At 34.4% G+C, this 14,466-nt stretch overlaps 1 protein-coding gene across 1 annotated transcript in view; it reads left to right on the top strand.

The window, feature by feature from the left end:
- The first annotated feature begins 5,893 nt into the window (after window positions 1-5,893).
- Window positions 5,894-14,466, top strand: part of LOC110102436 (protein SUPPRESSOR OF K(+) TRANSPORT GROWTH DEFECT 1) — a 33,274-nt gene continuing 24,701 nt past the window's right edge. Inside the window, exons 1-2 of the mRNA XM_020830773.2 lie at window positions 5,894-6,657; window positions 12,254-12,359. Of these exons, the coding sequence (XP_020686432.1) occupies window positions 6,189-6,657; window positions 12,254-12,359 (575 nt within the window). The 5' untranslated portion in view covers window positions 5,894-6,188. The remainder of the gene's footprint in view (window positions 6,658-12,253; window positions 12,360-14,466) is intronic.

Here is a 14,466-nt window from a genome sequence, read left to right as displayed (position 1 = left end):
ATTGTTTGACAAAAATATTCATTCAGAACTTGAAAATATGAAGGAGACGATTGTAGATAAGATGTATGATGGAATGTCAAATAGCTTAATTGGCTTAGGAAATGTTAATCCTTGGAGTAATAAACCTTACATTAAGCTGGATTTCAAAGAAGAAGAAGTTTACTCTGAAGATGGAATTGCGGTCAGGTTATATGAAGATATTGAGAAGAGGAATTCAGAAAAATTAGCCAATTCATTGGTTATTAAAGTATTTGGAAAAGTTATACCTTCTCATTTGGTGGCTTGGGAGATAAGGAAGCAATGGACTCAATTCGGGCAATTCCATTTTACTACATTGGGTGGTAGATGGTTCATATGTTCTTTCTCATCAGAATAAATGGTGGAAACAGTACATTCAGGTGGCCCGTGGTTTGTAAATGGACATATAATAGGTATGGAGAAGTGGACTCCGGATTTTAATACTGCATCTATTAAGGGACTATCATCTCCAATTTGGATTAGAATGCCCCATTTACCATTACAATGTTGGGATGAGAAGAATGTAGCTTGCATTGTTTCAAGAATTGGAAAACTACTAATGTTGGATGGCAATATGTTCCATTGGGGAAGGAGAGAATTTGCAAGAGTTTGTGTAAGAATTAAGCTTGATGAACCTCTTTCTATAGGAGTTTGGGTGGATAGCATGGCTGGAAGGTTCTTCCAAAAGATAGAATATGAGAAGGTTTCAAACTTTTGTTTTGTATGTGGAAAAATTGGTCATGTGAATAAAGAATGTGGGCAAAAAGTTAATAATCCTCAAGTGGTAGTAGAAGGGGAGGAAATTGGTAGAGATAAGGCTGTGGGAAGCAAACAAGAAGATCCTATTAAACCTTCTTATGGTCCTTGGATTATGGTAAACAACAAGAGAAGAAGGAACACTAAAATAAGCAATAAGGAGATAAAAAAACACACTCGTATATGTCAAAAAATATGTTATTCCTGTATCACATGGGAATAATATTCAAAAGGTGGTAGATAAAGGCTTATGTGAAAGTTTGGCTCAAGAAGTTCCTAGAAAATTCTGTAGAGAGGCAGAAAATTTGGAAGAAGGGGAGTTCAGGCCAGAACAAACTTATGATCCTTCTCAGGATAATAGCAAGGCTATGGAAGAGCCTTATACTTTAGACAACACAGTTGGGAAGGTTTGCCTGCAAACTCAAGTAAATCCTAATGGATTACTTGCGAACTCAGGTATTCCCTATCATGAATCAGCAATTTCTTTTAGTAAGAATCATGAAAGGATTCCAGATAATAATCTGAGATTGAATGTGGAGCTCCTATGTCTCTGATAAATGAAAATAAGTTCTCTATCTTCCAAACTGTTAGTGCAGATGGTAATGTAGATGTTAACTTACAAAGTACTTTGGTGAGAGCTGAAGAAGAGAGACATGCTACGGAAGGTGTTTCTGTGACTTACAAGGATAGAGAAGATATCTTGGTTATGAAAAAAGACAATGGTTTGATTGAAGAATTGCCTAAATGAAAATTGGCAAAAGAACTAAAATCCTTAGGACCAATTAAAAATAAAACCCGTGGAAGACTTGGAGAAGGAGGAAATAGGAGGAAGGTTGGGGGCTACACCCCAATTAAACTTTAATGGATTCCATAGCCTTTTGGAATTGTAGAGGGGCAAAAGAAGAAGAAGCATCTCTATATATGAAGGAGTTCATAAAAGACAATAAGGTATTCTTTGTGGGTTTAGTTGAAACTAAAATCAGCACTTTTGATAAAACTGAGTTTGATAAGAACATGGGTCCTAATTGGGATTTCTTTATTCTGCCTTGGAGAGATTATCTAGTGGTATTATGATTCTATGGAGGTCGGATATTGCTTCATTCTCAATGTTAAAGACTATAGATCAATGTGTTATTGGAGATCTTAATGTCTTTAAAAAAGGATGTTGGATGATTACTACAGTCTATGGGAGCAAGGAGGTTCACAAGAGGAGATTGTTATGGGATTGCATCCATGAGCAATCACAAAGGAAGTTTCCATCTTTTATTGGAGGGAATTTTAATTGCATTCTTTCACAAGAGGAAAAGAGAGGAGGTAAGAAATTTGTCTTCTCTCAAGGTTCCTTAGAAATGCTTAAGTTTATGAATGATAGTGATTATCATGATATTGGGATGGTTGGTCCAAGATATACTTGGTCCAAGTTGGAAGTGGAAGAATTCTAGAACGCTTGGATAGATGCTTGTTGAACTCAATGGCTCTTCAAAAGATCCAAATTGCAGTGGTAAGACACATAGCCAGAGTGGCTTCTGACCATTGCCCCATTGTGCTGAAATTATTTGATGAAACTAGAAGCTTGGCTAGAACTATTAAATTTGAAGATGTTTGGCTATCCTTCAAAACATCGGAACACATTGTTTCAAAATTTTGGAAGAAGAATTTTGTTGGGGATGACATGGAAATCCTAAACAATAAGTGCAAGAGAATCTTAAATGACTTATTCTATTGGAGCAAGAATAAGCTTAAAGACTTTTCTAGTGAAAAATCTAGATTAAAGGATGAAATTTTATTACTCCAAGAAGAAGAAGCTAGCAATGAATGGCTGGATGATGAGAAGTTATGGCTACTTAGAGCTAAAGTAAAAGAGCTCAATGTTATTCTCAATCACTTGAACACTTGGTGGAAGCAAAGAGCAAAAGTGAAGTGGGTAATTGAAGGTGATTCAAATACCAAATTCTTTCATGCCTTTGCCAATGCTAGAAGAAATGCCAATTGGATCTCTCAAGTAAAGAATAGTGAAGGAAAAATCACCGAAGATCCTAGGGAAGTGGAAGAAGTTTTTTTCAATTTCTTTCAAGAGAAATGGAAGGAAAGAAAATGCAGTTTAGATAACTGGCCGAATCCTTGGAGGGTTTTGACCGATGATGACAAAACATGGTTGAAAAAGGAGCTTACAACAAATGAAGTTAAGGAGGCTGTTATGAAGTTAGGGAATAATAAAGCTCCGGGATGTGATGGATTGACTTACTCTTTTTTCAAAAAACGTTTGGGATATAATTGGGAGAGATGTATGTAAAGCAGTGAGTTTATTTTTCTCTACAGGTAAAATGAGTAATGAGTGGAAGGATACTTTGGTAGTGCTCATTCCAAAGTCCATTAATCCTTTAACTCCTGTTTACTATCGTCCAATTAGCTTGTGTAACTCAATTTATAAGATTGTGTCTAATATAATCTTAAATAGATTGGTCTTAGTGATTCCCAAGATCATATCTGAATATCAAGTGGCATTTGTGAAGAATAGATCAATCTATGATCATCTTTTATCAGCTCAAGAGGTTTTCAATAAAATAAGGTATTCTAAAGCTTGCAGTGGATACTTGGCTATCAAATTGGATATGGAACAAGCATACGATAGTATGTGTTGGTTAACCTTGAAGAAGATGATGATGGATTTGGGATTCCCGGTCAGATTCATAGGACTTATTATGGAATGTGTTTCATTTCCCAGATTTTCTATATTAATCAATGGGACAAGATCTAAATGGATTGAGGGCAAATGTGGGTTTCGTCAAGGATGCCCACTCACTCCATTTTTATTTATCATTTGCTCTCAGTTATTATCTAATGTTTTCTACTGCAGGGGAAACAATTTGGGAGTCAGTATTTGCTCTAATGCATCAAAAATTTCTCATCTCTTATACGCAGATGATGTATTATTGTTCTCTGATGCTAGATTGATCAATGTGAAGAAAATTAAAGGTATTATTAAATAATACTGCAGCTGGACGGGCCAGAATATTAACAAGCATAAATCATCTTTGATCTTTGGTACTTCTGTGTTGAGGAGAAAAAAGAAACATATTTCCATGTTACTGGATTTCAAACCGGTAGAAGAATTTGAATATCTGGGAATAAAAATTGCTTTGAGACGATTAAAGAAGAGTGATTTCCAAGTGCTGTTGGATAAAACCATGAAGAGAATGAATGAATGGGGAAACAGACATATGTCTCTTGCCAGCAGGTTGTGTCTGGTAAAATCTGTCATTCTTACTCTACCAGTTTTTTTGATTTCTAACTCTCTTGTTCCTATGAAAATTCTATATGAGTTAGAAAAACTTAGTAGAGATTTTATTTGGAATAAAATGGATAGAAGCAAAGGTTTACATTATGTAGCATGGGAGTTGTTATGTACACCTAAGCATTGTGGAGGATGGGGTCTTCAATCAGTTTCTTCCCGAATTGGATCTCTTAGAGCAAAGTTTGCTTGGAATCTCATTGAGAAACCAAATACTATGTTAAATAGGAACTTGCTGACAAAATATGGTGATTTGTAGTGGAGTAAGGAAGATTTTAAAGGAGGATCAAATGCTTGGAAAATCATCATAAGTGGATGGAAGGCTCTTAAAAAATCTGTTAGATGGAGAGTTGTTAACGGTTCCAGCATAAATGTTTTATAAGATGCTTGGATTCTAGACAAAAGTCTATTTAAATGGCCTACTTTTGTAGGATGCCTTGATGAGGACATAACTTCTCTCGATTATTTCATAGAAGATGGTAAGTGGAATATCGTTAAACTGAGACAATTTTTTAGAGTAGAGCTCCAAAAAATCATCCAAGAGGTGCATATCTTCAGCAATGCAACAAAAGATCAAATGGAATTGAAAAGACAATTTTCTGGTAAAACTATCTCAGCCATGTTAACTGAAGATTATTATAGAGATTTTTCCTCGAATGTATTGTTTTCATGGATTCATAAATTAAAGATCAATGCTCGGGTTGAGCTTTTTCTATGGAGATTAAGCATTGATGCTATTCCTATAGAACTTTTTCTTTTTAAAAGAAAACTCTCTGTTAACTGTTTTTGTCCTATGGGATGTAATGTGATTGAAGATTGATCATATCACCTCTAACTGTTCTAAACTTGTGGAGGTTTGCAAAGTTTTACAAGGATGGGGATTCAGTATTCCATTATTTAGTAATTGGAATGATTTCAACGCCAGTATTAGAAGATTATAAATCATGAAATCATGACAGCAAGAATCTATGTATTGATTGTATGGATGGTTTGGAACAATAGATGCAAAGTTAAGCATGGAAAAACTGGAAATAGTAAGTTATTGATTGCTTCTTCTATTTTGAGCTTTCTTAGCTCAGTAAAACAGGATGTTTACCACTCAGATCACTGGGATGCTTATCGGTCCAAAGGACTGCTTTCACATTATTGGCATCCTCCTCGACCCGAGTGGCTTAAAATTAATCTTGATGCGGCTATTAGAGATAACTATATGGCTGGGATCGGTGGGGTGGTAAGAGATGATAAAGGCATATTTATCTTTGCTTTTGGAAGAAAGAAGATACATTGGGACAGTGCACAAATGGAGCTCTCGGCATTCAAAGCTTTGGAAGGAATTTACCATGAATGGATAAGAGATATAAAAGGTATTATTTTGGAAGGTGACAATAAAAATGTTCTCCAATATCTTCAGAAATTGTACAGCAAACCGAAGATTATTAGAGAGAACTCATTGGGTGATGAAGGTATCTCATTTTTTAGTAATTTCAATAATGTCATCTTTAATTGTGTCAATCGCAATTGTAATAAGTTAGCGGATTATTCTGCTAACTTAGCTTTATCTTTTGATTTTGATTGGGATTTGTTTCTTGAGGATGACCTTCTTTCTTCCTTTGTTAAATTAGTAAAGGAAGATAGTGAAGGGTGGTTGATTCCTCATTAGCTTGTATCTTGATTTTTTTATGCCTTTTTATATTATTGCTGCTTAGCATTTTTTAAAAAAAATATCTATATATAACCTCTTAAAAATCTGTTATAAAAAAAATCAACATATATATTTCTATTTTTTCAATTAGAAAAAACAAATTAATTATTAGTTCGACCCACTCCGGCGGCAGACGCATTTCCTACGCAAATTATTCAATATTCCGCGGCCAGCCTACCTTGCGTTGCCTCCCTCTTTCCTTGGCTACGCATCCGTCAAACCCTTGCTCCGAGTTTCTCCGCTGATCAATCCCAATTTGCGAATAACGATTCGCTCTCCTCCTTGCCATCGATCGTCAGCCTCTGCATATCATCAAAGGTAGTATCACACCTTTGCTATGATCTAGGGATTCTGTATACTTCGCAGAATCAAATTTATGAGATTAAAGCCGCCGTAGCGGAAGAAAACTACGCAGAGGAGATGTACAGCAATTTCAAGGAGCAAGCGATTGAGTACGTGAAACAGGCTGTCCAGGCGGATAATGCCGGGAACTATGTCAAGGCCTTTCCCCTGTACATGAATGCCCTCGAGTACTTCAAGACGCACCTCAAGTACGAGAAGAACCCTAAGATTAAGGAGGCGATCACCCAGAAGTTCACTGAGTATCTCCGCCGCGCTGAGGAGATCCGCGCCGTCCTGGATGAGGGGGGCTCTGGTCTGGCTTCCAACGGGGACGCGGCGGTGGCCACGAAAGCCAAGACAAAGCCTAAGGAGGGAGATGATGGAGGGGAGGATCCTGAGCAGGCTAAGCTCAGGTCTGGGCTTACTTCTGCAATCATAAGGGAAAAACCGAACATTAAGTGGAATGATGTTGCTGGCCTCGAAAGTGCTAAACAGGCATTGCAGGAAGCTGTCATATTACCCGTCAAGTTTCCTCAGTTCTTCACAGGTTGGTTTTTTTTGCCCCCTTCTCTCTCTCTTTTCGTTATCCTAATGAAATTTACACTATTATCTACTTGAGCAAAAGATCTAAGTTTGTGTTTTTGCTTTAAATGTTTTTTTGAGGTGCTTTTGTCTTCTGAATAAAGATAATATGAAATAGCTTCAATGCTATTTAATGATGTTAGAATTGTAGCTGCCCTAGCATGCACTATCATGCTTTTCTCATGTTTACCTCCACTGGCAGTTAGTATCTTTTTTTTTCTAATTTTAATATGGATTTTATGTCATCCCTTTCCTGTCCTTTGTTATGGTTTTATTTTTTTTGGGAGGGAAGTTGCAAGCTCTATAAAGGCTTCTTGCTAAAATCATTTTAAAATTACATTTTTTATAATCTAATATGAAATTGAAGAGAAAGTGCCTGTTTTGCCTTCTAATATTGTTTGTGATTACGTGTAATATTGAATTTTTTTAAGCACTTATCATAGATTAATTTACCAGGAAAGACAAAATATTGAATTTAATTTACCATGAAAGACAAAATTAGGTATGCTGGTTAAGTACCATTATTGCTTCTGTTTTCTGCTTGAGCTGCGTTTATTTATCCATCCATTACCTGTAATCTTATTTTCAAACTTCGTTTATTGTGCTACACAACTGAATCCCTGATGAGCATTACTTGTCACCAGAGAAAGGGATTTAAAAAATGACATCCATTTTTAAGAGATTAAGGATGGCAAGATTAGCAGTTAACTTCATTAGAAGTTTTTAAGTTAGAAAGTTGACTGGTGAGTATGATATATAATTGTTAAGATGAAATAAATTGAACTTTTGCAGAGTGATAAAATCTTCTAATCTTGATACCTTGTCATTTCTTGAGTAACCAATTTGAACAAAATCCTCATCCAATACTTACCGGATGTGTTTTATGTTTGAATTGTTTACAGTCAAAATCCTTATTTCTGATTTAATAGAAATTCGGGCAACATAATCAAAGAGAGGTGAGCAAAATAGAGAGGACTCCTTAAAAGTATAGAAAGGGAGAATGAAGGAGGAAAAAGGATACCTGACCCAACAATAAGGGGCTATCTATAAGAGTAGGAAATAGTGTTTACCGCTTGAGGAGAAAGATGAGTAATACTTTTTATTTATAGTTCATAATATGCCTCCCCTTCTACATGGCACCCTGCATATATGAGTGCTGCACCCTTCATATAGGAGTGCTGACAACCATGAAGACTAAACTAGCATAAGAAGACAAATAAATACTAACTTATCATAATGCATGATTTAAAAGCTTGACATAAAAACTATTAGTATGCTATCACCCTTTTTCTTTTTGACTTGTTTGAGTTTATATCTGATTTTGATATTTTTAAAAACATTTAAACAAAGTTATTAAATTTAAATTTAAATGAGAATTTGACTCTTACTTTTCTTTTTTTTATTAAATTTAAATAGAATTTGACTATTAACATGGCACAATTGAGAAAAAAAGGATTCACGTAGTCCACTTAACGTAGTGGGATAAAGGCTTGATGTTATTGTTGTTGTTGTCGGTGTGTTATCCACCCTTCATTATACATGCACAAACCAAAGTCTATTTAATTGATATTGCTTTGCTCTCTCTAATATGATCGTTTCTCAATATATTAATCCTAGTTTAAAAATACATCCATCTTAACATTATCATTTCTATCACTCTCAAGTTGGCTATCAGTGATTGCTTTAGTGTTTGATACTAAACCACATAATGTAGCTTAATTATAGTTTTATACAATTCCTCTAAATCTCCATAATATTCTCCTTATGCATTGTACTCTTTGAGACATTCCTTCATTTGAACTCTAAACCTTTATTTTAGAAGTTAATCATCATTTCTTTGCTATTCCTCTATATAATAAATCCAAAACCTATCACATCTTGGTATTATTTTAAACCCTTTATCTTATTGTATTTTCTCGGCGTTTAACTTTTTTAGTAGACATTAATTATCATTAAAATTATCTTATTATGAAAAACAAAATTAATTTAGCATGCAATGAGGATTTCATCTGAGGCCTTTGACTTATTTCATTTATTGTAGTCTTTTGAGTAATATATATATATATATATCCAATTTTAAATTTAAATTTTTATCATTTGAGTAGATCTAAAACTGAATATATGGAGTGTAATTTTTGTAATAATTGATCTAGTGGGGGGGTATTGTGACTTTGGGCGTCGTTAATAAGAGTATATGTTTTATATATCATGGGTCTATTGTTAAGAGTGATGGTGAAATAGAAGGGGATATTATTAGTAGAATTAAAGTTGGATAGTTGAAGTGGAGGAATGCATTAGGCTTGTTGTGTGATAGAAAAGTCCTTCAGGGAAATTTCTATAAGTTGGTGGTGAGACCTGCAATTCTCTATCGTGCAGAATGTTGACCATTAAAGAAAAAGCATAATATTAAGTGTTGTAGAGATGAGGATGCTCTAGTGGATGAGTGGATTTACTCTTAGAGATAGGATATGAAATGAGCATATACATGAAAAGGTTGGAGTAGCTCCAGTGGAAGATAAGATTAGAGAGAATCACCTTAGATAGTTTGGTCACATAAAATGTCGGCCTTCCGATGACCCGGTTAGGAAGCTTATGTATTAGATTTGACTTGTGTTAAGAAATGTAAATGTATACCTAAAAAGACCTAGTTAGAAAATATTAGAAATGACATTTCTTTATTAGATTTAGATGAGAATTTGATTCTTAACTGGATACAATGGTGAAAAAGGATTCATATAGCCGACCCCACATAGTGGGATAAATGCTTGTTGTTGTTGTGTTATATTGTGAACCTATTTGTGATACCAATTTTAGTTTTTTTTTTTCCTTACCTACATGCCATAAGCCCTAACTATTACCCACACATTGTATTCTTGCATGCTCTTGTGTCTTCCCTCCATTGTTTAGATTATTTCTAATGGGTGTTTAAATGTTACTTCATTTTAGCTGGTTATTTTGTGTTGTTGAAAGTACAAAGAAATCTATGATGCATTGATACTCCTTCATAAGAGGGAATGCAGTGTTGGACACAGACATGTGCTTGACACGGCTTGGACACGTGTCAGACACGATAGATCTGTGTTGGATTAAAATGATATTTAAATTAAAATGGACATGCATGTCCAAATATTTAATGATGAAATATTTTTAAATTGCAAAATATTAACATTTAAAATTCCCCTAATCATGGGCGGAGGGAGAGAGGGGGGACACCCCCCCCCCCCCCACCCCCCGGCCCAAAAAAAAAATCACTTGAAATTTATGCTTACAAAAAAAAAATCACTCTCCTAATAGCACACCCAAGCAAATCCAGACCGTATATGTTCAGCTTTCATTTTATTTATTACAGGATTTTTCTATTTTAAAAATTTAATCCACCTTCTGCCCAGACCATGCAATGCTTCAATTGTAGAGAGAGAAAGACTAATGGGGTAAAATATTAACAAAGCAACAAGTTCGCCAACAAGTAAGCTCTAAGTTTATTATTATTTCTTTTAAAGTTATTTATTAATCCAGAGAAGTCACCAACATCTTTTTCTGGACACATGAAAAGCATCAATGGTTCGTTTTCTCCTTTGCTCCTCTTGCAACTCACGACCTCGAGCACGACTTTCGTTTTCCCTTTTGCTCTTCTCTCGCCCCCAAACAGAGATTGTCCGTGACAGATGTTTATGTCTTCTAAGCTCTAAGGCCATGCTATTTGCATTTTTAATTTTGATCTTATAGCTTATTTTAGCTTCGGTAATGAGACGATAAATAAAATTATTTTAATATATTCTAACCTTTCAAATGAGATGACAAAAAAAAAAACTATTTTAATTTAGGCCCTCCCCCTGAATAAAATTTCTAGCTCTACCACTACCCCTAATCAAATAAAATGCCTGTCGTATATCCCGTGACATGTATTCACTCATATGTGGTCTTGGTTTTTTTCTCCTTGTCTTCTTTATGTACGTGACCAGCCGTCTCCCTTGTCTTCTTCATTTACGCGACCAGGCAAAGCTCTCGTCTCCTTCGTTTATGCGACTAGGCAAGCCGTTCGAGCAGAGAGTGTGACGTTTGAGCCATTCGAGCAGAGAGAGTGAAGCCCGATACAATACATTTCTTCGACTCTTCGCCTTTTCTACGACAAGGCGAGTCCAACCGAGCAGTCAAATGCTCAATTTTAAGCCCGATACGTCCGCCTTTCGCTCTCTCGTTGTTCTCTTCATTTCCACACAAGCATTTAATTTTTTCGTCTTCACCATTTTTGCAACCACCGAGGGCATCAAACTTTGATGGGTTCTGACCTGTTTGGGAGATAAGGCTTGATATCACGTTAGTCATCGACAACTTGTGGACAGTGGACCTAATCCTTCCCAATTTGGCATTTGGCCTGTTAGCCCTTCTACTATGAATTCCCTCAATAATTTAACCTCCATTTTTTATGCAATTTAACCTCATTGTAAAATTTTTGCAGTCAATTACACAATTATTATAAATGAAAAAAGTTTAATGAATTATTCACACAGTCAGATATTGCTTGATGAAAAGGATTTTTTTTAGAAAAAAAAGGGATGCATGTTGTTGTTATTCACTGAATTGTAATGGACTAAAAACATTTCATGATAGGGAATGAGAATTCATGATATTTTAAGGGGTATTTACACGAAACATCTTCAAAATAATATTAAAAATTTTAGCAAGCCAAGAAATTCCTTCATCTCCTATGCACTTCCATATATCTATTGGAATATCATCAGGTCCAACATCATGTTCTTTAAAGTCTCTCTAACTTCGGTTTTATTAATACGCCGATAAAAACAAAAATATTTATTTTTATTTAGAATGTTAAGGTCACTTAAGTCAATCGTATTTTCACAATCTTCATTGAATAGTTTAGCATATTATTTCATCTATATTTGTTGAATATCTTCTTCAAATAAAAATACTTTTTGATTTTCATCATTATTGCACTTCAATTACACTAAACCCTTGCTATTATTTAAATTGCTGTGTAAAATTTTAATTGGTCGTTGTTGGTTTTTTTAGTTCAAATTTCTCATTAGATTATTTAGATTTACTCAATTTTTGCATTATTATTTTAATTCAAATTCTTGCTCAAAGAAAGTGAATTTTGTGTCATTAATGGTTTTTGATTTATGAATTCTAATTTTTTTTATCTACATTCATTAAATCATTATAACTACGTTATAAAATCTAAATCTTAAGCCATCCTGCAGCACATTGGTATTAAAGCTGATTTGTTAATAGGCCACTCATAAGCAGGACAGAACATATGAAAAACAATGAGATTTTGACCACTTTGGAAAGTCAATTTATTCATTCCAAAGAGTCTAGATGAATAATAAAATACTAGTGCAGTGGAGCTGATGGTGAATAGTGCAATCATGCACATGAAGTATACAGAAGGTTGTGTTCATTTTAGCTCTTTGTAGCTGGACACAGCTTTCTGGGCCTCTGCATCATTTCTCCTATGAGAAATTCTGTTGGAAAGAAAAGTAACAAACTTTTCAATGATAATTAATTTTTTTTCTCATCTTGTTTCATCATTTCTGTAGGGAAGAGAAGGCCATGGAGGGCATTTCTTTTGTATGGTCCACCTGGAACAGGAAAATCATACTTGGCCAAAGCGGTTGCCACAGAAGCAGAGTCAACTTTCTTCAGGTTTCCATCTTTTTACCATTGCTGTTTCATGTATTTTTAATGCAAAATCATTGAGCTTTCCTTCTCCCTCTTTTTTTGTTCTAATGCATGAATTTTTTAAACCGTAGCAAACGTAAACCATTTTGCCTTTTACGGGATATGACAAAGCTTTTATATATATATATATATATATACCTTTTACGGCATATGACAAAGCTTATATATATATATATATATATATATGCAGAGGTTGCTGTTAGACTCTTTATGTTAAGTTTCTTGTCTTTAAGTTCATGCCTATTGATAAAAAATATGTGATTTCCACCTATTAATGGTAGTCAATTTCACAATTATGTGGTTTTTGGCTTGAAATCATGAACCCCAAGCAATCGTAATTCAAGAAACATGTGCATTCCTCTGTTCCTCACTTATCATTTGATGCATGTAAATGATCGTAGTATGATTCTTTGCTTTGGTACATTTGACTTGTATTGCTTCTACATATTATAACAAATGCTGAAAGGTTAAACCTGCAGATAACTTGTTAGTCATGAATATTCTTTTTTATGTTTAACCAATCAGTAGTAAATATATAGAACATCTTTCTTGAAAGGAAAAGTCTTGTGAAGAAAATTCATTTAAAATTCTAATTGATTTGGGCATGGGCCTTATTACAGGTTTATTTTAGTTAATATTTTGTTTTTTTTAATAGAAGCATCTGTCACCCTTTGGCAGCAGCAAACGTTTATCACACAACCATTCAAGAATTATTTGCATTTACAAAATTTTACCATTTCTATATTTTGTCTAGTGTTTAACTATCCTTATAACATAGTGGGAATCTGATTTCCTTGGGAATTATTTTCTCTTTCAGCCTTTTATCTTTTCTTCTTTGGCACAATATTTCATCGTGGTTATAACCTAGCCTGAATGTCATTCAGGACTTTATGCTCTCCTCTTTTTACTTGCAACTTTCTGTAAGATGACTTGTACCACGATTCAAACAAATTTGCAATTATCAAGGGTCTACGATCAACTAAATAGATTTTGGTTTTGTTTTACGCAATATTGTCTCACTTTTGAATGTTGACCTTCTTTAGCATGGAGCTTCTATGAGTTTAGTTTCAATTAATTAATAAATGTACTCGAGTTTTAGAAGCACTTTGTTTGAACTTCTTTCTTTGGTATCCAGCTAAAATGCCTAAAAATCCATTTGCTTAACTCAAAACCCTGCAACTTAGATTAAAAGTAAAGGGCAAGTGATGGATAGAAAGCCGATTGTGTTTTAAAATAATATTTTTATGTTTCTGTTTACTAGGGATACAAATGAATTGAACCAAACCGAGCCTCAGTCTGTTCAAGTTCAAGCTCGTTTGTCAAAACCGTGCTCAAGCTCGGCTTGAAGCTCGCCGAGCTTCCTGGACAATTGTTTGAGAGCTCGTTTGAAACTCTCATGTTCGAGCTCGATTCGTATTCAGATTTGAGCTCATTTAATTTCAAGTTTGCCAAGCGGCTCGTTTAACAGTTAAACGACCGATCTAACCACAATTTACAAAATTTTATTTATAATATTTAACGTCCTTGCCCAGAGAAGCACGCCAGCTGCTCGCTATTCAGTGATTGGGCTGCAGATATATTTGCTTTTATAGAGAAAAATTTGTTATTTTCAGGCGATGTGGTACTAAACCCCACATTCTTTTTTGGTTTTCCTGTGGCCATGGAGGAGAGAGAGAGCCAGGTGGGCGGGAGAATAAAAACGCAAAAATGAGGAGAGAGAGAGAGGCGGGCGGGCGGGAGTTCAAAACAATTATCTAAATATATTATTTAAATAACAAATATAGTTATTTAAATAACGTTATCTAAATTAAATAAATAGTTATTAGATGTCAAAATATATTAATTATTCAAATAACATTATTTAGGGTATTTCTTAACGTTATTAAACATATTATCTAAAAAATAGTTCTTAAAAAATTAAATGTATATTTTATTTAAATAATATTATTGAACAAATTTAATATTTATTTTTAATTAAATAAGACATAATCGGGCTTCTTAACGAGCATATTCACGAGTTCTAAACGATGTTGTTCGTGAACATAAACAAGCCGAAGCCAAATATTTCTTT

This window comes from Dendrobium catenatum, unplaced genomic scaffold (genome assembly GCF_001605985.2).
Source record: "Dendrobium catenatum unplaced genomic scaffold, ASM160598v2 original_scaffold_172295, whole genome shotgun sequence".
Classification (NCBI taxonomy): Eukaryota; Viridiplantae; Streptophyta; class Magnoliopsida; order Asparagales; family Orchidaceae; genus Dendrobium; species Dendrobium catenatum.
This window is presented reverse-complemented; position numbering and strand designations above follow the sequence as displayed.